General features: G+C 71.2%; 1 protein-coding gene across 1 annotated transcript; it reads left to right on the top strand.

The window, feature by feature from the left end:
• The first annotated feature begins 21508 nt into the window (after positions 1-21508).
• PIM3 (Pim-3 proto-oncogene, serine/threonine kinase) lies at positions 21509-24534 on the top strand. Its single transcript, XM_041756861.1, has 6 exons — positions 21509-21831; positions 21972-22081; positions 22175-22225; positions 22298-22667; positions 23226-23402; positions 23501-24534. Exons 1-6 carry the CDS (start codon positions 21747-21749, stop codon positions 23686-23688), a joined length of 981 nt encoding a protein of 326 aa, XP_041612795.1. The 5' UTR covers positions 21509-21746; the 3' UTR covers positions 23689-24534.
• Positions 24535-24663: the final 129 nt, after the last annotated feature.

Raw genomic sequence — 24663 nt, 5'->3', positions numbered from 1 at the left:
CCGCGTCCCTCCCAAGCCGCCTTGGCCCACCCTTGCCCGCCCCTCACCCGGCGTCTCTGCTTCATTTCACTACCCACCGGATCGAAGCTGACGCAGCCCACGGGCGCCATGCACACCCTCAAACAGGCTGTGGGCGCAGGTGTGCACAGGTGGCCCGGGGGACGCTGGTCACACCCGGGGCTGGGGTACCACAGGCTCCAGGGGGCGGGCCAGCCCGCTGCTCAACACCCCCTGCGCCCAGGCCGCCCGCACCCCCCAAGGCCTCAGGGGTACGGGTCACTGGCTGGGCTCAGCCTGTCCTGCTGTCCTGGGCTCAGCCTGTCTCTGCTGCCCACAGGCCGGCGTGTTCTGGGGGGTCGGCGTGGGATTCCACATGCCCCCCGGGTGCCACTCCCTGGTGTCCTTGGCCCGGAAACTTTCATGTCCCCCCACCCACAGCCACCATCCATATGCCCACACACGTGCTGACCGTCCTGGGCCCACGACTGAGTCCTGCCCCACCTCAGCCGGTCCAGGGGCCCCTGGAGGCTGCAGGTGTGGGCCATGGGGGGCACCAGGGCAGGGGTGTCACAGGTCTGAGCCCCGCGTGTGCAGTGTGTTGCCGTTGCTCGTGCCTCCTCTCAAAGGCACGGGGCAGGTCCGAGGCAGCTGCTCTGGGCAGCGGGCCCCATGGGACAATGGCCAGTCCGGCCCGAGCCACCTGCTGCCCCACGGCCCCGCCGGGTGCCTGCTGCAGACCCTACTTAAACCGTCCTGGTGGGGCCATGGGGCACCGGGCCTCCCGTGGCCCAGCTGCCAGGCCCCCTCCTGGTGACGCACGGCCGCCCCATCCCCCGTGTGAGGGCTTCCGGCGAGGTCGGGCCCCTGGGTTCTTCTCGATGAAGGCCCGGGGTACCGGCCACGTCCCCCTCACCTGGTCTGATTAACATGGGCTCGCCAGGGTGGGGGACAGGTGCTGCTCTGGGGACGCGTGGCGGGCTTGCGTGTTCTCCGACCGGGACGAGGAGAATGCAGCCGGGGTGGCGTCCCTACGGTCGCTGTCCTTCTGGACCCATCCCCTGCCTTTCGTCGCGGTCCGACCGTGGGGTAAACGGAGCTGTGGTGGTCATTAGGTGTCGTCACTCACCCGGGAGGTCACGCTGCCCTTCGCTGTTGGCTGGGGGCAGTTAGGGACGCTTCCCCCGGGCCATCCACGAGGGTGACAAGGACACGGTGTCACCCGTGCAGTACGTCCACTCTGGGCTTCGGGAAACGAGCACATGGCGGGCATCAGGGATCGGGCCTGGCTCGGACGGCGTCTGAGGGAGCCCCACGCCAGCAGGTCACCGCGTCACCCAGACCGTGCGTCCAGCACTCCTCAAACGCGTGGGGCGTCCCCTCCCGTGTGCAGTTGGGGGCCGCCCGTGGGGAAGGCCGGCTGCCCCCCGAGGCCCCGGCCCCCTTCCACTCCCTGGGCCCTGGTAGGAGACGGCAAAGGACCGCAACCTGCGAGCGGGAGCTCCGGGTCACATGTCCCCGGTCTCCCCCGGGGTGCCCAGCAGTGTCCGGGACCACTGCGTCCCGCTCAGCATGCCGCCCGCACTGCAGGCCCTGGACGACCCCACCCTGCTGCGTCCACCTGCCCCTGGCATCACCCTGTGACGGCCGAGCCCGCCGGGAGCCTCCACTGGCTCCCCACGATGCTGTGCCTCTCCGCTGTGTCCTCGAGGCCACCTGTGCAGCCCACCCAGCTTCCCGCCCGTCCGCAGGGTCCGCCATGGCCGTGTGCTCCCCGCCCCATGCCCGCACCCGTTTGTGGTGGGAGCCGCTGGCCCCGGGAAAGCTCCACGGCACAGGATCTCCCTCCAGCCTGGGATGAGGTGCTGCGTCCTGAGGCCCCTCTGCCCTGCACCGGCCACCTCGTCCCCAACAGGCCATGACCCTACGTGTTCCAGGAGGGAGGCGAATGGGTCCTGAGAGGTAAGGCTCCTGGTTTCTTGAAGGAAGGCCTGCCGTGAAGGTGTGGCCACTGTGTGGGCCTGAGAACTGGGGGCCTGGTGGTCACCCCTGCGGGCCGTCCCCCAGCCAGCACCTGGTCGGCTCACAGGTCCTGCCACGCTGGGTCCCCCACCCCTGGGAGCCGGCTCCTCTGACCATGGAGTCCTCCCAGCCTCCCTGCAGCCTGTGGCCCCTTCCCAGGGACAGGGGACACCACTGTCCCATACTCTCCACCACAGGACGACCCAGCCAGGGCAGCCCCCGCCCAATTCACCATGGTGACCCTGGAACATGTGCTGCGGTCTCTGCAGTGACTGCCCGGACCGCCCTGGTTCTGTCTGCCCACACTCCTTCTAGAAGGCCAGTCGGTCCTCAAGCAGCCCCCGGAGCGTCCACGCGCTGGTGAGGGGCCGGCCCCTGATCCCAGTGGAGCCACTGTTTGGAGGGACGCCCCAGGACAAGGTCCGCACGCTGCGTGCCAACCACCCCTAGCCGGGGCTGGCGCCCTCACCCCCACCTGGACTGCGCCCACCCACAACCCGCAGGCCCCCACCCGCCTCCTCCCTGCCCATTCTGTGAGGGCTCCAGGCACCCCCCACCTGCAGCCCTCAACTGAAGACCATCCTTCCCTGCACCCCACTAGTCCCTGAGCCAGGGCTCCCCCCCTGCAGCCATGTCACTGTGGGCTAGGACAGACTCCTGGGGACCCTACTCACACATGCCCCCCATCCACCTGTCCTCCAGGCCCCACTGGCTCAGCCCTCTGCCCCCTGCCCCATGGGGCCCACTCGGCCCAGGGTGTCAGGCAAGCTTGGGCACGGGGCTCCAACCCACTACTGGGTACCAGATGCTCGCCCCATGACGGGGGTGGGGGGCCCGCGGTGCAGTCACTCTCTGGGGTGTCCAGGACCGGACCTGCCTGGCTGGGCAGGGGGACTCCCGGAAGCAGGGGCATTGGAGCCTGGGGCAGGGGGCAGGCACAGAGGGCTGCAGCCCTACAGAGGGTGCGACCTTGGCCGAATCCCTCCGTGGGCCTGGGCAGGCGGCTCCCTTTGTGGGGACTCCCCGCCATGCAGGCCGTGAGCCCCCTCCCAGGCCGGGGGCCCCTCAAAGCCTTCATTGTGCCTGGATCATCCCAGACGCCGGGTGGCTCCCCACCCCCGAGGGCCCAGAGACCCCCGCGCAGACCCCAGTGACCTCCCTGGGCGGGGGCAGCCCCCAGACAGCCGTCCAGGGCCAGGGCCTCCCGCTCCCCCCACCTGCAGGGGGAGGGGGAGGGCGCGGGGGGGTGTCGCCGGGGCTGCGGGGAAATGACGGAGACGCGCGGGAAGCCGAGTGTGCGGCTCGACCTGGAGGCCTGGGCGCTCCCGGGAGGGGGTCCAGGCAGCGCCCCTCGGGCCGGGCCCAGAGCGGCCCCCGGAGCGTCCTGGCGGGGACCGGGGCACGTGGCCTGCAGCCCCGCCACGCTGGTGCGGACGGCGCCGCAGACTGCGTCCCGGTGCCCGGACCCTCCGCGGGCGCAGACCGGGCCGTCGCCCGCCCCACGGGCCCCTCCTGGCCGCCCTCACGCCCCCTCCCCGCCCCCTCAGCCCTGGCAGCGCCCCCCGCCCCCCGCAAGCTCCCCCGGCCCCTGCAGGCGGGGAGGGTCGGCCCCACGGGGCCGCTCCGGGGCGAGCAGGCGGGCACGCACGGGCCGCGGCGCTGCCGGGAAGGGGCGGGGTCGACGGGGCGGGCCCGGAAGGGGGCGGGGCCCGGAAGGGGGCGGGGCCCGGAGGGGGCGGGCCCGGAAGGGGCGGGGCGGGGTCCTCGGGCCCACCCCACGCCCGGAGCCGGGGGCCGCGGTGCTGACGCTGACGGGAAAGCCCGAGGCTTCGCGGACGTAGGCGCGGCGCGTGCGCTGTCGGCCGCGACCTTCTGGGAAGCGCCTGGCGACAGGTGGCCGCGGGCGGGGCGCTCGTGACGTCACTGCGGGGGGCCCGGGGACCCACGGGAGCACGACGCCAGCCGGAGGTGGGGGGCGTGGGCGGCCGGGCCCGAGACCCCCGCCTGCACCCGGGGGTGCGCCCCCGGACCCCGACCCCGGTGGCCAGGCCCCTAGTCCCAGCCGAGGCCCTGAGGCTCAGCGGGGACCATCGCCGCCCCAGCACCTGGGGCTCCGTCCCAGACGCCCGGATTCGGGGAGCTGGGCTGAGCCCCGCTCCTGCATCGCGGCCTCCCCCCCTGTCCCTGGGCTGAGCCCCGCTCCTGCATCGCGGCCTCCCCCCCTGTCCCTGGGCTGAGCCCCGCTCCTGCATCGCGGCCTCCCCCCCTGTCCCTGGGCTGAGCCCCGCTCCTGCATCGCGGCCTCCCCCCCTGTCCCTGGGCTGAGCCCCGCTCCTGCATCGCGGCCTCCCCCCCTGTCCCTGGGCTGAGCCCCGCTCCTGCATCGCGGGCCCCCCCACCCCCACCCCGCCCCGGGTCCCTGAGCACAGGCCACCCTCTTGAACGTCTGTCGGCTTGGGGACCAGGAGGCCGACGTCTGGTCGTCTGGTCGTCATGCTGCCCCCCCTCCTCCCGCCTCGGGGAGCCAGGGACCTCGGTCAGACCGAGCAGCGCTCCACCCCCACCCCGCCCCGGGTCCCTGAGCACAGGCCACCCTCTTGAACGTCTGTCGGCTTGGGGACCAGGAGGCCGACGTCTGGTCGTCTGGTCGTCATGCTGCCCCCCCTCCTCCCGCCTCGGGGAGCCAGGGACCTCGGTCAGACCGAGCAGCGCTCCTCCCTCCGCCCTCGGCCCTTGCTGCGGCCCTCGCCCGGCGCCCACGCGTGCCCGACCGCCCCTAGCCGTCGGCAGGAGAGGGCATCGCCTGCATGTCCAGCCATGCCCTGCCTCCAGCTGGCTTTGGTCCCAGGCTAGAAACGGGGGGCTCATCCAAGAGCACAGGGCCCAGGCAAGGGCTTGAGGCGTCACTGTGACCCCGTGGTCAGCACGTCTCTCCTCAGGAGAAGGCTGGGGGGCACGGCCCCTGGGGGCACCAACCTGGGCCCAGGTGACCCGCCCGCCCTGGCTCAGCCGTTGGCCAGATAACAGGGTCCTTGTGCGGCGCTGGGCGGGGGCTGGGGTGCCAGCCCCGGGTGTCTCTGGTGGCGAAGGGCACCCACCCCCCCACCCACCCTATATTGTCCATTCACCCTCCCCCTGCTATTAATAGCTCCTCCCCAGGCCAAGCAGCTATAAATAGCCCCCACCCCTCTCACAGGCCCCTTCAGAGCTTGTGGCCGCTGCACAATCACCCACACACGTGAGCACACTGGCCCCCTCAGTGCATGCACGCCTGGGCACACAGCCCACTCCTGCTCTGCTCCGCGGCTGGGCGCCATCAGCTGCCACGGTCCCTACGCTCTCGTGGGCCTTCCTCCCCTGACATCCACTCCCTGAGGCCCAGCGCCGAGGGGCCAAGACCAGGCATTGTGGCCCTCCCTCCTCGGCCTGTAGGCCCCCCTGGACGGTCCCACTCGGAGGCCCTCAGACCCTTGAGCCTTTCCTTCGTGGAGCGGGCACTGTAGCGCCCACCCAGCTAAGCACCCAGGGGCAAGCACCCCAGCCAGCACCGGGCCCTGGCCACCTGGAGGGAGGGCCACCTGGAGGGAGGGCCACCTGGGGGAGGGCCACCTGGGGGGAGGGTCAGCCACCAGGAGAGAGGGCCACCTGGGGGGGGGGAGGGCCACCAGGAGGGAGGGCCACCTGGGGGGAGGGCCACCAGGAGAGAGGCCTTGGACCCCACCGCTCCCTCCCAGGGAACCAGCCCCTACGTGGACTTGGCCCCAGTCCTCTGGTCCCGGGGCTGTTGGGTCAGGGCCCTGCCAAGCCCAAAGGGGTCACGAGCTCAGCCGGGCCCCCACCCACCCCGACTCTGGCTCTGGTGGACCCCAAGGCCATGGCCGCTGCCCGTCTGTCCCATGGGGTGGGCCCACCAAACAACTGCCCCCTGCTTGCTCCGGGGGTCTGGCCTAGGGCAGCTGTGCCCTCGGACCCCAGGAAATGGCCCTGCGGGCCCCTCTGGCTGGTGCTACCCAGGGCCCGGGTGGGGGGCCCGGAGCCTGCTGTTATTGTGACAAGAGGACAAAAGGAAAACAACCCTGTTTACGGAAAAGGCGCATCCGCCGCCACTGGCCAGCGGCCTTCCTGGGGGGACAGAGGCCCTTTGTTGGGAAAACAGGAAGAGAGGACTTCCAGGACCCATCGGGCTGCCCGCTGGCCGCCCGCCCCAGCTTCCGCCCATTCTCGGCACTTCTGCCGCCCGCCCGCCGCCCGTCTGTCCGTCCCTGGTCTCTACGTCCCTCTGACCATGGGGCCCAGGCTTCCAGCAGCGGGGGTCAAGCCACCCTCAGACTCAGAGCTCAGTCCCACGAGGGGCACCGGAGGCTGCGCCCTCCCGCCCCCTGGCCACACGGGTGGCCGCGGCCACCTGAGAAGTGCTCCCTGGCCACACGGGTGGCCCGGGGCCACCTGAGAAGTGCCCCCCGCCGGCGCCCAGCTCCAGGCAGGGCGGGGGCAGGGCAGGCCTGGGCACCCTGGAGCCCCCGAAACCCGCTGAGGCCGACCCCACGCCGTGTCCTGCCGTCCTGCCGGGCCCAAAACCGGAGTGACTGGGGTCTCGGGCCAGTCACATCTGGGGTGCCCCGACGGTGGTCTGGGACGGCAGCCCCACGCAGGGCAGAGCCAGGCCTTGTGAGGCTGGGGAAGCAGCGGGGAGGCCCGCTGCTGCCTCCTCCTGCTCCCTCCTGCCCCCTCCTGCCCAGGGCAGCCAGCGTCTGGGGGCCGGTGGCCCCGTCACAGTTACCCCGGACAATGTCCACCCCAGGTCACACACTGCTCCCCGGCAGCCTGACCAGGCATGGGCACGTGTGCACGGGTGCACGTGAGGGGCTCACATGCAGACGCCCTACATTCTCACCCAGGTGCACACATATTCACACGCACACACGTGTGGTCACACACAGCCCACAAGCCCTGATCATCAGCTCAGCCACCCTGTCCTCGTGGGTGGCCGTGAGCAACTGTGCCCCCCACGCCCCCCGCACCCAAGCCACATTGGGTCCAAGGAGGTGCAGGAGACTCGGCCGGCTCCCTGCCACCCGCACCCCCATTTCAGCCCCCCCCAAGCTGCCCTGTGCGGGTTGCCCTGCCTGGCAGCTGTGAGTGCCATGGGGTGCCTGGCACCAGGAGCGAGTGGGGCCAGCCCTGTGGCAGGTGCCACTTCCCCACCCCTGCCCACCCTGAGGTTGGGCTCTCAGGGCCCAGAGTCGGCGCCGTGGTTCCGCAGTGACCTTGGGGGGCCCCTGGGTGGGTGCGGACCTCGCGCTACAGCGGGAGTGCCCAGGAGCAGCCTGCAACAGAGGAGGCGGTGCCCGGGAGGCTGTGCCGGCCCTGCGATACCCCCCGGCTGGCAGTCCAGCCGCCCCCATCAGTCGGCCTGGTCATCCCTCTGTCTGCACGGTGCCCGGCGGTGCCAGCTATCTGCGCGCGGATAGCTGGGGAACCCTGACCCAGGTTCCGTCCAGCCCTGGGTGGTGCCCCCATTCCCCTCCCAGCTGGACGCTCAGCCTCCTCGGGCTGGGGGGCCGTGTTTGGACCCCCACTCCAGCCATTCTGAGGCTCTCTAGCGCTCTTTCTTGCCGTCCGCTGACGGAAGTGGTGTGGTGACCGCCTCGTGCCAGGCCCTGGGCCGAGAGACCCCCACTAAGCTGGCGGGCAGCCAGACGCCAGGGCCTGCGCCACCAGAGGGGCTTCCCCAGGGCTGGTGGGGTGTGTGCAGAGGTAAGGGCCCCCCGACCACACGGCCCAGCTCAGCTCTGGCCCTGGAGCCTGTGGGGCTCTACAGAGGACCCCTGGACCCCCGGGCCCCTTGCCCCCGCCTGCCCTCCCCCTACTGCCCACCTGGGCCTGTGGGGAGGCCCGCTGGAGGTAAGGGAGGAGCCACACGGGTAGGGGGCCCTGGTGGGGCTTGGGACAGCGGGAGCAGAGTGTCACAGAGCTGGTGTGCGGGGCAGATCCGGGAAGGATCCGGAGCCAGGTGGGTTCCACGCGGAGGGGCCGCGAACTGACGGGGCTGGTATCCCTCTGCTGCGCGGTGCTGGGGCCTGCAGGGATCCCCAGCCGGAGCGAGGCCGTGGGGCACATGGAGGCCTGTCCTGCTCGCGGGCGTGGTGGCCACAAGGGCTCTCCAAGGCCGGGCCGGAACCAGGCCCAGGGCGGCGCACGAGTCCGCAGTGCCTCGTTCCCGCGCCCGGGCCTTGGCGCGTCCACATGGCCCCTCCTCTGTGGGCGGGCTGACAGCCAGCAGCTGCCGAGGCCCCCACGTGCCCCCACGTGCCACTGCGGCCCATGGGACAGGGGCCATGTTGGAGGAAGAGGGGGGCGCTGGGGGCCTGGCTTCGGGGGACTATTTCAGGGCTGCCCCCCCCCCCAAACCCACAGCCAGGGAATCATGTGTCTGTCCATGCAGCCATCCAGCCGTCTGCCGTGCTGCAGATCCAGAGCCTCCCCTGAGTGTTTAACGGCAAATCGGTGAGCAAGCCCGCCTCTCAGTCCTGCCACTGCACCCCCTCGGGGGCCTGACGCGGGCCTGGCTCAGAGTTGGCTCTCGGGAAAGAACTACTTACTGAAAGAAGGAAGGGTGAGTAAATGAGGGAGCAAATAAATGAGTGAATTCACGAGCGAGTGAATAAATGAGTGAATAACGCAATGAATGAGTGAGCTAATGAACCATTGAGTGAGTGAATGAATGAGTGAGTGAATGAATGAGTGGACCAGTGAAGGAACGAATGAATGAGGGCCCGAGGCTTGGAGCGCACGGGTGAAGGCAGGAGCCGGGGTGCCGCCCCCCGTCTGCGCAGGGCTCCCGGCCTGCACCCCCAGCAAACAGTAGGAACAGCCCGAACTGCTGTGCCGAAGCTTAGTGAAGCCACCTCCCGCCCCCGAGGACGCAAAGCCTCAGCTGTTCCCGCCACCCCATGCCCATGGGGGACCGTGGGGGTGAGCCCCTTCATGGGGGGAGGCACGCCCAGGCCGAGGGGCCCCCAGAGCTAGGAGACCACTGCCGGGCACTCAGCGGCCTCAGGACGTCCGGATGCTGTGCCCCCATGTCAGCCTCTGTCAGCCTCCGGAGCAGAGCCCTGGGCAGCACTCCCCGTGGGAGGCTGGAGGGGTGCATGGCTCCCCAGGATGTTCCTGCCTGCGCCTCTCAGGCCCTGGGCCCTGTCTCCAGGAAGGACCCGCAGCTTGTCAGGAAGGGGGGCTTCTCCATCCCCAGGACGCCTGCCCCCGGGGTCCCGCGCAGCGCCCCTCCCCAGATGCAAGGTCTGGCCCTGCCAGGGCCCGGTGGCAGCAGCCAGCCCCCCACTACCGTGCACCCTGGGGTGCGCACCTTACCGTGCGCCCAGGGCTCTGGGGCCGGACGCAGGCAGTGCTCACGCGGTGCTCACATGGTCACGGCAGTGCCCGCTGCTGTTCCAGGGCCTGGTCCGTGTGTGGCGGGCTGGCAGGGGCCCTCCCGCTGCGAGGACCGCGTGACGTGCTGGGGGTCCCGGTCCCCCCGTGGCAGGACCATAAAGCACACGCCGTGTGTTCCCTGGGGGAGCCACGTCCACTGCACTTTCCGGGGGACCAGAGAGGAAGGGGCACGTGTGCCCTCCGCAGAGCTGCCCTAGCCCCCCACCGGCTCCCCTTCACAGGCCCCCGTCATCTGGCCCCACGTGCCACGCTATGGGGTCATGGTACTGCTTGGGGTCTGTGGGTCATGCCCACAGGGTGAAGCCCCGGTGCCCCATAAGGAGCCCAGGAAGCGCACAGGGCCGCCCTCCCCTGCCCGTGTGCCCAGCCAGTCTCGGGCAGCCAGTCTCGGACCGCCAGGGGCCTCAGCTGGACGTAGCACCAATGACACCACGAAGGCCCTGGAGGACCGAGGACAGAGAGGCGGCGACCCCAGGCCCTCTGGCCACCCTGCCGGGGGCAGGGGCAGTGAGGAGGTCAGGGAGGAGGGGCAGGGGGTCCCCCAGGTGGGCAGGACAGAGACGAGGCCTGGGGGGGGGGCCACAGGGAGGACTCTGGATCCTGCCTCCTGGGGTCGCGTTTGTCCCATGCAGTGTGGACCTTGAGCCGACTTGTAAGGCTCCACCAGAGGCTGTCCCGTGGGGAGGCCCACGCGGTACAGAGCTGGCGAGGACCTGAATCCAGCACCCGCACAGGAGGCCACGCGGTGACAGACTCGTGCTGCCTGAAGCCCGTAGGCCTGGGAGAGGTGCTGGGCGCCGGAGCTCACCCCACAAGGCCAAGGGGAGCCCGCTGCGGAGCTGAGCTCCGGTGGCCAGGAGAGGAGGGGGTGGCAACGGCCCCCCCAGGAGGTCGATGGGAAAGTCCCATGGTGGGCGGGGGGCGGCCCCCGGGGCCTGTAAGGCTGAGAAGCGATGCCCCATTGTCTGTAGGACCTGATAATGGGGACACAGAGGCTCTGAGGGGCTCCCTGAGCGGGGGAGGGTGGGGGAGGGCGCCTGTGCAGCCAGGCTCTGAGCTGGGTGCAGGGGCCCTGGGGGCGGGGAGATGGGCGCTCAGCGGGGTGGGTGCCCTGAGAGCCCCCAGCTGCTCCCCTCACCCGGGCTGGTCAACCAGGTGGACACATGGCCTGGCTGAGAGCTGCGGGGTTTGTCCTGTCTTGCCGCGGACGTGCACGCACCCTGGGGCCCTGCGCAGCAGGTTCGGGCTGACGTCTGCGCTTAGAGCGTGTGCCGCATGACGCAAAAATTGGGACATCGAGGAAACGACCCGACGGTTCAACAGCTCTTTGGGGAGAACAACGTTACATGACAAAATCTTCATAACCACGCGGAAGGGAAAAGCTCAGTTCTTTCAATGTCACTTCTTCTTGTTTTCTGAGCAGGGGGCCCTGGGCAGGTGGTGGTGGGAGAGCGCAGGGGTCGTGCAGGGGGGAGCGTGGGGAGCTCAGGGACAGCACAGGGTGGGGGTGTGGAGGGGGAGCTCAGGGACAGCATGGGGGATCCAGAGGGGGAGCTCAGGGAGAGCACGGGGGGGGGGGGGCGGTGAGAAGGGAGAGCACAGGGAGAGCAAAGAGGGGTGTGCAGGGACAGATCAGGGGGTGTACAGGGGGAGCAGGAGGGTATGCAGGGAGAGCTCGGAGAGCACACGCGGGTGTGCAGGGGTCAAGCAGAGGGAGCTCGGGGAACTCAGGGACAACACAGGGGTGTGTGTAGAGGGAGCTCAGGGACAGCACCAGGGGGATGGTGTAGGGGTCGTGCAGGGGGAGCTCGGGTTGCTCAGGGACAGCACAGGGGGAGCAGGGGGCAGTGGGGAGAGCAGGGGACCAGCCCGGAGGTGGTTCTGGGAAGGGATCCTGCAGGACCTGTTGACAGGTCAGCACAGGTGGTAAATGGAGGGGCAGCTGGACTTCCAGGCAGCGCTGCCCTGGGGGGGTGGGGCGCAGGCTGGGCCTCCGGGCAGGGGGCAGGGCAGAGAACTCACTTGTCATCTGTCATGCAGATGACCCCCCTGAGGCTGTGGGGTGGGGAAGCTGGCATCCACCAGGGTGGGCTTCAGACAGGTTCCCTCCCCTGCAGTGGGTGCGGCTGAGAGACGCCTGGCTCCCCCAGACCGTGAGGGAAGAGGAAGGGGTGCTGACCCCTGTGCCCCCCCGCCCCTGCCCCCCACCCACCTGGGGCACACAGCAGACGTCCAGGGGAGCCAGTGCCAGGTCGGGCAGCCCCCAGGTCCCCTCGCCACGTGGCTCAGGGTGGCAGGCCCTGGGGGGAGGGGACAGGCGAGTGACAGGCCCCTCAGCTCGTGGGGGGCCAGTGGTTGAGGCTGGGGCTCTAGGAGCCTGCAGGACGCACGCGGGTGGCAGGGGTGGCACTGGTGTGTGCCCTGACCCAGCACCTCAGCTGCCCGTCCCAGGACACCGTGTGCAGCCAGAACAGGGCATGTGTTTGCTCAGGGCGCCCACACCCCTGGGGCCCTGCCTGGCACTCGGGAGCTCCGACAGGCCCACAAGTGCCCCTTGTGTTCCTGGGCACCCCCTAGCCATGGGCCACAGGGCTTCACCGGGTCCCCCGCCCACGGCTCCTTCCCCGCCGCCGGGCCTGCACCTCCCCTGCCCACCCGCCTTGCCTCCTGCCCACCCCCCCCCCCCGCTGCCCACTGTCCCTGCCCTCTGCTCCTTTCCCTTGCGCCCCCAGCCTGCGCCCCATCCCACTGCCCACAGAGCCCACGTCCTGGCCTGGCCGCCCGGGCTTCCCGGATCAGATCTCTGGTGCTGCTCCCAGTCGAGACACCACCCAGGGCACCCAGTCACGCTTAATGGACCCACCCGCCTCCACACCCCCTGCCCCACCCAGAATGCCATCCCCAGGGCGAAGACCTTCCCAAGCAGCTGCCTCACACAGGGCAGGAGGGTGGGGAAAGCCAGCTCTTCCCAGTGGGGGAGCCCGCGGGGTGGGCCTCGCTCGGGTGGGGGCTGAAGGTGCTGGGGCGGGCGGTGAAGGGGCAGGTGCCGGGCCTCAGTGCTCAGGGTTGCGGCCCTAGGATGGGGAGCCATGCTGCTGCCTGGTCGTGGTGACCCAGCTACACCTGCCCGCTGCCCACGCCAATGCCCGCGCCCCTCCAGTCCCACAGGCTGGCTCAGGGGCACTCGCCCAGATGCCCCTCAGACACCCCCAAACCTGGGGGCAGGGCCCAGCAGAGGTTGAGGGGGCGCCACAGCCAGGATGGCCTAATGGTTGCGGTGACAGGTGGGGCAGGTGTCCCCATCATCCAGCTGGAGAGGCCGGTGTGTCCTGGATGCACACACGAGGCACCCCACCAGCTACTGAGCAACAGGAGGGGACCTGGGAGCTGCCAGCACCGGGGGGGTCCACCCACCGGCCTGCCCCACGGGGCTCTCAGGTCCATCGGTAGCCCCCCCAGGCCCGAGGGCGGGGGCTGAGTGCAGGTGACGTGGAGCTCGAGGGCCCAGCTGGAGGCGCCCGTCTGGGGAGGCTGGGTGCTGGCTGTACCTGCATGACCTCACCAGCCACTCAGCCGCACGTGGGGGTCCCCAGGGTCCCCACCGCCAGGGTCTGTCCTCTTCCAGCAAGGGAGCCCGGGGGAAGCCAAGGCCGGAGGCAGGGAAGGCAGAGGACAGCCTCTGGGCAGGCTCATGCTCCACAGGCCAGGGGCCACCCATGGAGAACCGGTCTGACCGTGTGTGTGCGCGTGTGTGCGTGTGTGCATGCGTAATCGTGCTCACGTGTGCATGCGGGCTGAGATCCGGCCAGGAGGCCGGTGGAACAGAGGCCACAGCCTGCGTCATGGGCAGCACCCCAGGGTGCCCGCTCAGCGGCAGATGGCACGGCCTCGAAGGCTGGGCCACAGGAGCGGGGCGGGGGTGGGGCACAGGGCTGGGTGCAGGGGAGGTGCGACTTGGCAGGGGCCTGGCCGCTGGGTTGTGCCAATGCCTGGTGGCCCTGCCCCTGCTCTGTCCCCCAGCGCCTCCCACCCGCCCATGCCCTCCAGAGAACACAGGTCCCCGTGCATGGTTCGGATGGGAGGCCTGGGTCCAGCCCTCCTAGGGCTGTGGAGGCCGGGCCGTCTAGACGCTGGCCCTCAGCCCCACCCCCCGCTGAGAGGCTCCCCACTCAGGAGCGCAGTCCTGGGGTCCTGGCAGGTGAGACACAGGAGGGCGGACCCTCCAGCGGCCTCCTTGACCAGGCTCGGCCCAGCCCCCCACAGCTCCCAGCAGGCCTCGCCTCCCCCAGGACAGCTCCTCTAGGCCCGGCCGGTGCCTTGGCCCCGACCTCCTCTCCCGCCTCCTTGACCCGCGGGAGACACCCCGTCCTCCATCCTGACAGCGGCTGGCATGGGCTCTTGGCTGCACCCCGCCCCAGGACCTCCACCTGGGCCGTCTGGCCTGCAAGCTGGCACCACTGCCCCCAAGCTGGCAACGGGGCTGGCCGGCCACTTGCATTCCCAAGCCTCAGCTCCCCAACATGTAGGTGAGGACCAAGAGGGGGCCTGCAGGCCTGGCGTCTGCCCCCAGAGTCCCATGTGGAGGCAGGGTGGTGGGCCGGTCCTGAGCGGGGGTTGGCCTGGCTGCCTGCCCCCCTCCCTGTGCTAGCCCTGCTCGCCAACACCCAGGACTGGGCACGAGGAGGGACGCCAGGAGCCGGGATCCAGGGCCCAGAGCGATGCCCTGGGCCTGGGCTAGTTCCTGCATGGTTTCCAAGCCCGCCTCAGCCTGGCACGCGCCCCATCGCCTGCCTAGCCCTGACCCGGTGAGAGGCCCTGGGCCTTCAGAAGAGACCAAGGCAGGGGTGAACCTGAGAGGTAGCATGGGGTGTGGCGTGTCTCAGCGCCTTGGGGTCAGGAGCGGTTGGAGAGGGGCTGGGGTGCCCAGAGGAGTGGTGCAGACAAAAGGTCAGGGGGCTGCAGGGTGCCCCCAGCCACCCACCCCGCTGCACCTTGCCCTGGCAGCCCCATGGAGGGAGCAGGGCTCCCTGAAGACCCATCTAGCACCTCAGAGGACCGAGGCCCAGGGGCTCTGCTTCTGCACAGGCGGGAGGGAGCTCCTAAGGGAGTGTGAGCAGGAGAACGGTGGGTTTAGAGGCTCCGGAGGCTTTGTGGGGGGGGGGGGGTGCAGGGGGCCCCAGAGGGCAGCAGAGGGCAGTGGCAAAGCCTGGAGCTGGGGGCCCAGGGGTCCGCATGGAGACCCCAGTGAGCCCGGTTCTCCCGCGGCCCAGGGGTGGCCTCAGCCATGGGTCCCTGAGCAGCTGACTCACCGGCCTGGGAGGGACTGTAGGGCCGGGTCGAAACCCCATCCCGGCGTCCCAGAAACCACAAGTCAGTGGCTCCCCTGCTGCGGGGAAGCCACCCCAGGCACGCACAGCCGGGCGGGGCAGGGATGCGGGGTGCCTGGCAGGGGGCAGCGTGGGGCATGCCTGGGGCCTGGAAGCTGGAGGGAGCAGTTGAGGAGCGGCTGGTGTGGGGTTGGGCTCCGGGGGCTTCCCGCCCTCAGGGTCCCCACCAGCAGTGCTGAAAAGGACCCATTTCTCAGATGGGAAGACCTGTTCGACCGGGAAGCTCCTGGGGCCCCCAGGACGAGGCGGAAGGGCCGGCATGGGGACCGCTGTGGGGCCAGGACCCAGGGCTGAGATGACAGCGGGTGACCTGTGTGACCTGTGGGCCCCGCTGTCCCCCAGCACCGGGTGCCAGCTCTCCTCCCGCTCCAGGAAGCAGGAAGGGGGGCTGGCGGCCTGGGGAATTTGGGGCGGAGGGAAGCTTCGCCAGAGGTTAACAGAAGTCTTTCCATTACTCTGCGGTGACTCAGTAGCTGTGCCCCCACCCCCCAGCCTGCGTCAGCCCAGGAAGGCCCGACTGGGAGCCCGGAGCGGAGCGCGGGCTCAGCAGCGCCCTTCCAGCTGCCCCCAGCCCCCACTTCCTTCCCTGTCAGGTGCCCCGCCCCGCTTGGCCCACGCGGTCCCCTGCTCCCCCCTCAGGACCCCGGTCACCCCCTGTAGGACCCCCGGCCACCCCCCCGTAGGACCCCTGGTTACCCCCCGCAGGATCCCCCATCACCCTCCTGTAGGACCCCCAGTCACCCCCAGTAGGACCCCCAGTCGCCCCCCCGCGGGACTCCTGGTCACCCCCGCAGGACACCAGTCACCCCCTGCAGGACCCCTGGTCACCCCCCACAGGACGCCTAGTCACCCCCAGTAGGACCCCCGTCACTCCCCCAAGACCCTGCCCCCTCTGCTGGCCGTGTGTCTCCAGGCCCGCCTGGCCTCCCCCCACCCCCCCACCCCCCCCCCCCCCCCACCCCCCCGTCACCATAGGGCACACGGCCCCCACCTCCCGACAGGACCTGGCTCTGGCTCCGGCGTGGGATGTAGCACCTGCCGTGGCGGAGGGTCCACACAGGGGTCCGTGAGCTCTGCCCCCCACTGCGACGCAGGTGCCCCGCTGTGAGGTGTGGGTGGGGTGGCCCCTCCTGGGCCTCGGGCTCCCCAGCGGGATGCAGAGTCCCATTCTAAGCGCTTGGCCGGCCGCACTCAGGTACAGAGCAGGCTGCCTCCAGGGGAGATGGAGAGGGACGGGGGCGCCGGGGCCGCGGTGGCAGGACCCACGGAGTGCCCACCTTGTACATGTGGACGCGACCTGCCCAGCGCACACGGGCCAGTGGGCTGGGAGCTCACAAACCCCAGCGCTCAGCTGTCCCCAGGGCTCGCTGCTACAGCCTGAGCCCCAACGCAGGCTGCTGGGGGGCCCTGGGGCCTCCTCCCGGCCGGCCTGGGCCTCGGGGTACGCACGGCACTGCGCCAGCCCTGGGAAGCCCTCGGGGTCACACGGTCCCCCTCGGGGGCGGCAGGACTGAGCAGGGGCCAGGGCTGGGGTCACCTCCAGGCCAGGGCCCACTCAGCTTCGGCACCTTCAGCGCCTGTCCTCCCACTGGGGCCTCTGGGAACGGGGAGGGAGCCCCAGGGAGAGGCCGGCCCAGCCCCCGCTTTCGTCCCGATGCTCTGTCCAGGCCCGCTGTCACCTCAGGGCAGGGCCCCTCGGCGAGCCTCAGTGGCCCCCGGCCTTAGGGGGCAGCCCAGAGCCCTAGCAGCCCCAGCCGCCCTTCCTTCAGCTTCCTCCGTTCCCCTGACCCCCAGAACAATGACAACATAGGAAAGTCCTCAAGCCCTGGGTGGTGCTCAGGGTCACCAGACTGCCCCCCCAGGCTGGGCCAGCAGCTCCTGAACACCCACATCCCCAGCGGGCACCCTTCCTGGCCCGGGGGCCAGGGGCCTCCTCGCCCTGGCCCTGCCACGTCTTGGGATCCAGGTGCCCAGGGGCCCTCAGCACCCAACCAGGCCTGGGGAACGCTCGCCGGAGCCAGACCCGGGTCCTTCTGGCAAGAGCCCCGTGAGGAGAGTCTGGAGGGCAGCCCAGGCTGCGGGTAGTCTAGGGCTCACCCTGCCCTGCCCCGCTCCCTTCCCCGCCTGGGGCCACCACGATCTGCCCCTGCCCCCCAGGAGGGCGCCGCCGGGACTGTGGGTCGTGGGTCCGGGAGCCTCGTGTGCCGACCCGTGTCCCCAGGTGCTGAGCACCACGCCGTCCTGGGCCTGAGCACGCCTCGTGCTTCATCCGTGAGCAGAACTTCAGGCCACGCTGCACTGGGACTCCCGGAACCAGTGCCCAGGCCTGGGGGCTCGCCCCGTCGACTCTCTCTGAGCCAGACGCACAGGCCTAGGGCACCAGCCTCAGCAGCTCCAGCCGCGCGGGTGCTGCCTGGGGCCGCAGGGAGGCCCGGATCGAGCCTGACCGGAAATCATCCCCTTGCTGCCTGCCCATCCCCAACCCCGACCTGTTCTTGGGGCGAGTTCATGCCTTGACACAGATGCTGGAGTCTGCAGGGCTGGGCCAGTTGCCCCGTGGGTACATCCTCACCCTGAGGACCCCTGGGCCACCCCAGCCTGCTGCCTCCAGGAGGTGGTGGGCGAGCCATGCCCGTCCAGGCACTGAGGTGGGGGTGCGTGATCGTGCAGCACGTGCATCTCTAGGGCTGGGCTGTGTCTGCCGGGCCTGGGCCCTCGGGTCCTGGCTCTGACAACCGGGGATCCGTTCGTAGAGGCCGTGCCCCCCTTGCCAAGGGCGCTCTGCGGCCTGCGCCACAGCCCCGGCACCGTCCCAAGCCCCTGGCATCACCGCCGTAGCCTGGGCTTCCTGGGCTTCCAAGGTCCCTGATACCCCACCCAGACTCAGGACGCAGCCCGACCCTGCAGAGCGAGCTCCTGCCCCCCGGCCTACACCCCCGCAGCTGTGCCGAGAGCCCCCACACCCTCCCTCTGCTCTCGATCAGCCCTGGAAGCCCAGTGCCGGGCTCCTTGGCCTTGAGGGTGCACCGGGTGCTGCCCCAGGCCTCCTGGTCTTGGGGGAACCCTGGCCTCCCTCGAGGAAGTCCAGGGCTTGCACCCAGGTCAACAGCCAGATGCCCGCAACCACAGGTGTCAGAGGCCTACTACGTGCCAAACATCTGCACGTGTGTCAGCGGATCCTCCTGGGCCCACGCGCGGTGATCAGAGTCCCCATGGACGGGGAGCTCCAGGCAGGAGGGGCCGCGAGGGGCCCATGGTTCCAGCATGGCTATGGCCCAGTGGGCACTTGGCCTGAGTGGTGGGTGGGGGCTGGGTCAGAGGGTGGTCCCGAGGGAGGGCAGGGCAGGGCACCCGGGGCACAGCTCGGGGCGGGGCAGGAAGGCCACGGGTGTGAGGCCCTGCCGAGCAGCGAGTGGTGCCCACCCCGGGGGGCCGCCTGACCCCCAGCCCGGGCCCGGCCGGCTCCGTGAGGAGAGGACTCCAGGAACCCAGGCCGATGCCAACGTGGGGACAGCCACCAGCACCGCCGCGGCCGGCTTTGGGGTGTCGGGCCCAGCTGCGCGCGGCCGGCCCTCCTGGGCACCTGCAGCCCTGGGTCAGGCGGGGGCTCTGGGGCTGCTTTGGCCTTCAGGGTCTCCTGGGCCAGGGGTGCGGCTGGCCATTGCCAGGCCCCGGGGGGCCGGCGGGTGAGGGTGTCGGCAGAACGGCAGCGCTCGGGCACAAGCTGCCGGGGTCTCCTGGAGGGGAGGCCAGGGTTCACGCTGCCGCGGGTTCCCCAACTTCGCCACACCCCAGCCCGACCCTGCCCTCGGCCGCCTTTGGGAAATGTTGCAAGACCCTGGCGCGGTCCTGTTGGCTCGGCTCCCCAGCAGGTGAGAGGCCACACCGAGGTGAGGCACGGGGAGGCCGCAGGGGAGGTTGTAGGGGAGGCCGCCGCCAGGCTGCAGTGCGTGGGCTGCGGGAGGGGCGGGCGCCCCACAGGGCCTCTGGGGGACCGCGGGCCAGGTGCCGGGCTGCGGGGCCAGACCCAGGGAGGCCAGGGGTTCCCGCGGGGGGCTGAGGGGTGCCGCTGTGACTGGGCCGCGTCCTGGGGCTCACCTGGCGGCCGGGCAGCCCCGGGGATGGGGTGGCAGCGGCGGGGAAGACTGGCCTGGCGGAGCTCGCGAGCGGGGAGGGTGCTGGGGTGGGGGGGCTGGGCGGGCGGGACAGGACCACAGGCCTTGGTGGCGGTGTGGGGACAAGGGACCAGCCTGGCCAGGGCAGGACGGAGGGGGCCTGGGCAGGGCAGGCTGAGCCCCAGGAAGCCAGGAGGCGCGGGGACAGCACTGCCGCCAGCTCCGCGAGGGAGCATGTGCACGTGTGGTGTGCAGGCACGAGCGTGTCTGTGAGGCGTGCATGTGTGGATGAGACACAGACGTGTGCGTATGACGACCCAGGCCATCTCTGTCCACCCCCCTCTTCCTTCGTTGTCCCGGAGACCAGCCCGGCTCCCGTCGCCTTGGCAACAGTGCAGCCCCTCCTGTGAGCAGGACAGGGTGACCTATGGGGCCAGCTGTTTCCAGGGCTGGGGGCGGGCGGGGAGCCTCTCCCAGTGTCTGCTCTGCTGTCCACCTCAGGAAACAGCTGCCTGGGGAGGACAGCCACTCACAGGCACCTGGCTCAGTGCCAGGCTGCCTCCCTCAGCATGGCAGCCCGGGGCCACGCGGGTGTCCACAGCACAGCGGCCCAAGCCCCAGACCCTTGGAAGGGTGATGGGAGGCCAGGGGACGGGATCAGCGGGCAGCAGGACAAGGACCCAGCAGGTCCTCCTAGGACCCTGGCTTAACCCCAGCTGAGCCCATGGCTGGCGGCCGGGGGCAGGAGCGTCCCCAGCTCCGCTGCTCCTGGAGAGGCTGGCCTGGGCCACACCTGCCCGTGGGTGTCAGAGCCTGAGGGGCTGTCGACAGGACACAGGCCGCCTCTTTCTGAAGTGTGAGTGGCTGCTGCTCTGAGTCTGGGGAGACTCGGGAACAGGGTGCTGGCTTCCAAGGCGCATCCCACTGGGTGCACAGGCCAGGGCACATGAGGAGGACTGGCCCGGAGGTGCGCATGATGTGCTGGGGGCCCCGGGGCAGCCACTGAGTCAGGCCTGCCTCAACCACAAGTCGCCATGGTCCTCACCTAGACCCGGAGCACCCTCCATCGTTCCCATCACAGCCAGACCCGAGGGCATCCCTCTCCAGGGGCAGGCTCTGGAACCCTCTGCTGGCCCTCGGGAAGCCCTGCAAGTGCACAATGGCCCCTCCTCCCTGGCAGGTGCTGGGTAGATTTGGCGAAGGGGGGCTCCTGTCTCCTACCTTGGGTCTGACCCCCCCCCCCACGCCCGCCCCCACACCCGTGCTCAGGAGAGCGGCAGGTAGAGCTCCTGGAAGCTGGGAAGCCGGGGGCTGGGCCTCGGGAGGGTCCAGGTTCTGCCGGGGGGACAGTCATAGCGGTGGGAAGGACAGCCGGGGTTTGCGGGGAGCCAGCAGGCCCTAGGTCCGTCAGGCAGGTGGGTGTGCCTGCGGGAGACACACCTGGAGGTGACCCGGGTGACCCCAGCCCGGCCCACAGGCCACACGAAGCCCAGACGATGTGATGCTAGCCCCGGCCTCCGGGCTACCCGGATCCCTGTGGGTCGATTAAGGGGCCACGGGTGTGGAGGGCTCCAGCATCTACCGTCGCTGGCGGCAGCGGCTCACTCTCGGGCGGTGACCTTGGGCAGAGGTCAGCCGCCTGTTCCGTGTGGACCTGGGCTGCTCGGGGGGCCGGGCCGCGCGCTCAGATGCAGCCCCCGTGACGGTGGTCGGCGGGGGGCCCGGGGAGCGGCAGGCGGTGGTCCAGGCGGTCCAGGCGGTCCAGGCGGTCCAGGCGGTCCAGGTGCGGGACGCAGAGCAGAGGGACCCGGGAGGGGGGGCGCGATAGGGGAGGGACCTCGAGATCAAGGCCGGGTCAGACGGCGGCTCAGGGGTGCGAGCTCCCGCCGGGGCGCAGGGCCGGACGGGATCCCCGCGGGGGCGTGGGCAGCGCCCCCCTCGCTGGGCCAGCGGCGCGCCGGGGTGCGCGGACGGCCGGGGAGCGCTCGCTGGCCCGGGACGCGCGGGGGCGACCCTGCTCGGGACCCGGGCCACGGCAGAGGCGGTGGGCGCGCGTGCCGCGAGTGACCTTCCCGGCACGGCCTGGGGCGGGGCCTGCAGAGGCCTCGCCCCGCCCCCGCGCCGCCATTGGCTGGGGCTTCGGGGCCCTTTGGAAGCCCCGGCTTCCATTGGCTCCCGCGGCCCCGCCCCACGCGCCTCGGCCACCGCCCGCGCAGGGGCCGCGCGTGCGCGGTGAGTTCGTGCGCGCGCGCGGGGGAGGGGTGACGTGAGCCGCCACGCCACGCCGTGCACCTCCGCGGCTCGCTCACAGCGAGCTAGTCCCGGGCGGCCCGCCCCGCGCCCCGGGCCCCGACCCCCGCCGACCCGGGGTGGCCGCGCCCGGCCCCGCCGCCCCGCCGCCTCGGAGCCCCGCGCGCGTCCCCGGGGGCGGCCCCGCGGCGCGGCCCGGGCGGAAGGGGGCGGGGTCCCGCTCGCCCCGCCCCCGCGGAGGGATCCGGCCGCCGCGGCCCAAAAGCCCGGGGCGAGGCGGCGGGGCGTGTGAGCGGCGGGGTGCTGCGCGCGCACGCGGTCCACGCGCGGTCGGCCCGGGGCCCTGTGCCGCGCGGACGGCCTCTCCCGAGCGGCTCTCGGCGCTCCCGCCTGGCCCTGCGGCCGCCCCGCTCCGCGGCTCGGGAGGCCGCCGTCCCGCGTGTGGGCCGCGCGGGGAGCCGGGCCGGGTGAGAGGCGGCGGACAGCCCGGGGGCCGCGGGCCCGCGCCCCGCCGCCGCCCGCGATGCTGCTCTCCAAGTTCGGCTCCCTGGCGCACCTGTGCGGGCCGGGCGGCGTGGACCACCTGCCGGTGAAGATCCTGCAGCCGGGTAGGCGGGGGCGGGGGCGGGGGCGCGGGGGACCCGGGGACGCGGGGGCCGGGGGCTGCGGGGCCGGGGACGCGGGGGCGCGGGGGACCCGGGGGCGCGGGGCCCGGGCCGCAGCAACCCCGCCCGCGCCGTTCCCGCAGGCAAGGCGGACAAGGAGAGCTTCGAGAAGCTGTACCAGGTGGGCGCCGTGCTGGGCAGCGGCGGCTTCGGCACCGTGTACGCGGGAACTCGCATCGCCGACGGGCTCCCGGTGAGTCGGGCCGCCGGGCGGACCCGGGCTGGTCGGCCGCCGCGCGCCGCGGCGTGTCGGCCGCGCTGACCGTCCGCGCCCCTCCCCTCGCAGGTGGCGGTGAAGCACGTGGTGAAGGAGCGGGTGACAGAGTGGGGCAGCATCGTGAGTGCGGGCGCCGCGGGGGCGGGCGGGCGGGCCGGGCGGGGGGCGCGCTGACCGCCGTGTCCCCCCCAGGGCGGCGCGGCCGTGCCCCTCGAGGTGGTGCTGCTGCGCAAGGTGGGCGCGGCGGGCGGCGCGCGCGGCGTCATCCGCCTGCTGGACTGGTTCGAGCGGCCCGACGGCTTCCTGCTGGTGCTCGAGCGGCCCGAGCCGGCCCAGGACCTGTTCGACTTCATCACGGAGCGCGGCGCCCTGGACGAGCCGCTGGCGCGCCGCTTCTTCGCGCAGGTGCTGGCGGCCGTGCGCCACTGCCACGGCTGCGGGGTGGTGCACCGCGACATCAAGGACGAGAACCTGCTGGTGGACCTGCGCTCCGGGGAGCTGAAGCTCATCGACTTCGGCTCGGGCGCGCTGCTCAAGGACACGGTGTACACGGACTTCGACGGTGAGCGCCGGCCGGCGGCCCCGCGGTGACTGTTGGCTGCCGCGCGGGGAGGGGGGGCGCGGGGGGCGCGGTCCCGGCTCGAGGCTGCCCCCGCCGGCGGCGCGGGGGTGCGCGGGGAGTGCCCGGGCCTCCCCTGCGCGGGGCGGGCGCTGCGTGCGTGCCGAGCGGGGGCGGCGCCGCAGAAATCCCCGCATTGCGGAGCGCGGGGAAGCCGGTGCTCCCCGCCCCCCGCCGCTCCCCCCGCCGCTCCCCCCGCCGCCTCCCGGCGCCTCCGGCCTCCGCTGACATCTGTTTGTTGTGAAACCCGAGCCCGCGCTCATGTGACTCGCCCTCCCTCCTCCCTCCCCCCTCCTCCCTCCCCCCTCCCCCCTCCCCCCTCCCCGGGCCGCGCTGGGCCAGCTGGGGAGGCCGCGCCCGCCCGGTTTTTCCAGGGTGATGACGAGCAGGATTTGGAGGCCGGCCCGGCCCCGGCCCCTGCCGCCTAGTCACTGGTTAGGGCGCCGGTGCGGTGGGGGCGCCGGCCCCGGTCGGACGCCCTGACGCCCGTGTGTCCCCCAGGGACCCGGGTGTACAGCCCCCCGGAGTGGATCCGCTACCACCGCTACCACGGGCGCTCGGCCACCGTGTGGTCCCTGGGCGTGCTGCTCTACGACATGGTGTGTGGGGACATTCCCTTCGAGCAGGACGAGGAGATTCTCCGGGGCCGCCTCTTCTTCCGGAGGAGAGTCTCCCCAGGTGCGCGCTGGGTGCGGGGCGGCCGTGGGGGCACGGGGTGGGGGTGGGGGCTGGGGGCCTGGCCGGCCCGTCCTGACCCTGCGGCCTGCGCTCCCCAGAGTGCCAGCAGCTCATCCAGTGGTGTCTGTCGCTGCGGCCCTCAGAGCGGCCCTCGCTCGACCAGATCTCGGCACACCCCTGGATGCTGGGCGCCGAGGGGGCCCCCGCCGAGAGCTGTGACCTGCGCCTCTGCGCCCTGGACGTGGACGACGGGGCCAGCACCACCTCCAGCAGCGAGAGCTTGTGAGGAGGCGCCCGGGCCTGGCTCCCGGAAGCCGGAGGGACCGACCCGCCTCAGCTGCGGCCGCTTCTTGCGGAAGCAGTGACCTCTGGCTCCCGGTGATCTCTGCCTCGGGCACCGGGCTGCTTCCTCTGCTTTGAGTGCCTTTCCGAACGCTGCTGTTGCGGGACTTAGTGTTCTCAAGCTCTGTCTGTCCAAAGACGCTCCGGTCCAAGGGAGGCCCAGCTGGGCGGGTGCAGGCGGTGCGCCACCCTGGGACAGCCCGTCGAGGGACCAGGAGCACGTCCTGTGGCCTCATCTCTCCGGGACACCACCAGCGTGCCCCCCTCCTGCGTTTCCCTGGTGTTTGTCCGGGCAAGTCCGTGCACAAGCAATGCAACGTTGGGGGCTGGCAGGGTGTGTGCCGGCGCCCCTCTATTTATGGTCTGACCCTGAGGAGGGCTATTTATTGTTTAATTTATTCATGGAGGTTTTCTCCTGGCGCCCCTGCCCTCCGCCTGGAGTGGGGGGCGCGGCTGTGTGTACCCCAGGTCCTGATCCTACCTGTGTCTGTCGGAAGATGGACTTGTACAGTGGCTAATTTAAGGGGTGAGGGTGACCGCCACCTGGGCTCTGCACCTCAGGGGCGGGGTGGGGGCGGGTTTTAAATTATTGACCTTGTACAGTCTGCTTGTTGGCTCTGGAGGCGGGGGGTGGGGGGCAGAGTCTCAAGCCTTTAATTTATTGTAGCAGCCGTGTTTCTGTGATCCTGGTGTGCGTAGGCATCGGGGATGGGGTTTCCTTCAGTTCAAAAGTGATGTCTCGAGATCATATTTTTTATACAGGTATTTCAATAAATTGTTTTGTATATAACAGTCGCTGTGTTTATTGGGCAAGGTGGTGGGGTGAAAAGTTTGGGGGAGGGGCCCTTCCCTGACAGAGCGCCGGCCTGTATGCTTGCCCGCCTTGCCACCCCTAGTGTGGGGGCCGCATCTGGGGGTG

The sequence above is a fragment of the Vulpes lagopus genome, chromosome 5 (assembly GCF_018345385.1).
Source record: "Vulpes lagopus strain Blue_001 chromosome 5, ASM1834538v1, whole genome shotgun sequence".
Taxonomy (NCBI): domain Eukaryota; kingdom Metazoa; phylum Chordata; class Mammalia; order Carnivora; family Canidae; genus Vulpes; species Vulpes lagopus.
This window is presented reverse-complemented; position numbering and strand designations above follow the sequence as displayed.

Bases quoted from the DNA above. Each gene is read 5' to 3' on its own strand.
- PIM3 (XM_041756861.1), top strand. From the start codon at position 21,747: ATGCTGCTCTCCAAGTTCGGCTCCCTGGCGCACCTGTGCGGGCCGGGC. The intron at 21,832-21,971 runs GTAGGCGGGGGC...CCGTTCCCGCAG, and splicing joins GGTGAAGATCCTGCAGCCGG to GCAAGGCGGACAAGGAGAGC. The intron at 22,226-22,297 runs GTGAGTGCGGGC...TGTCCCCCCCAG, and splicing joins TGACAGAGTGGGGCAGCATC to GGCGGCGCGGCCGTGCCCCT.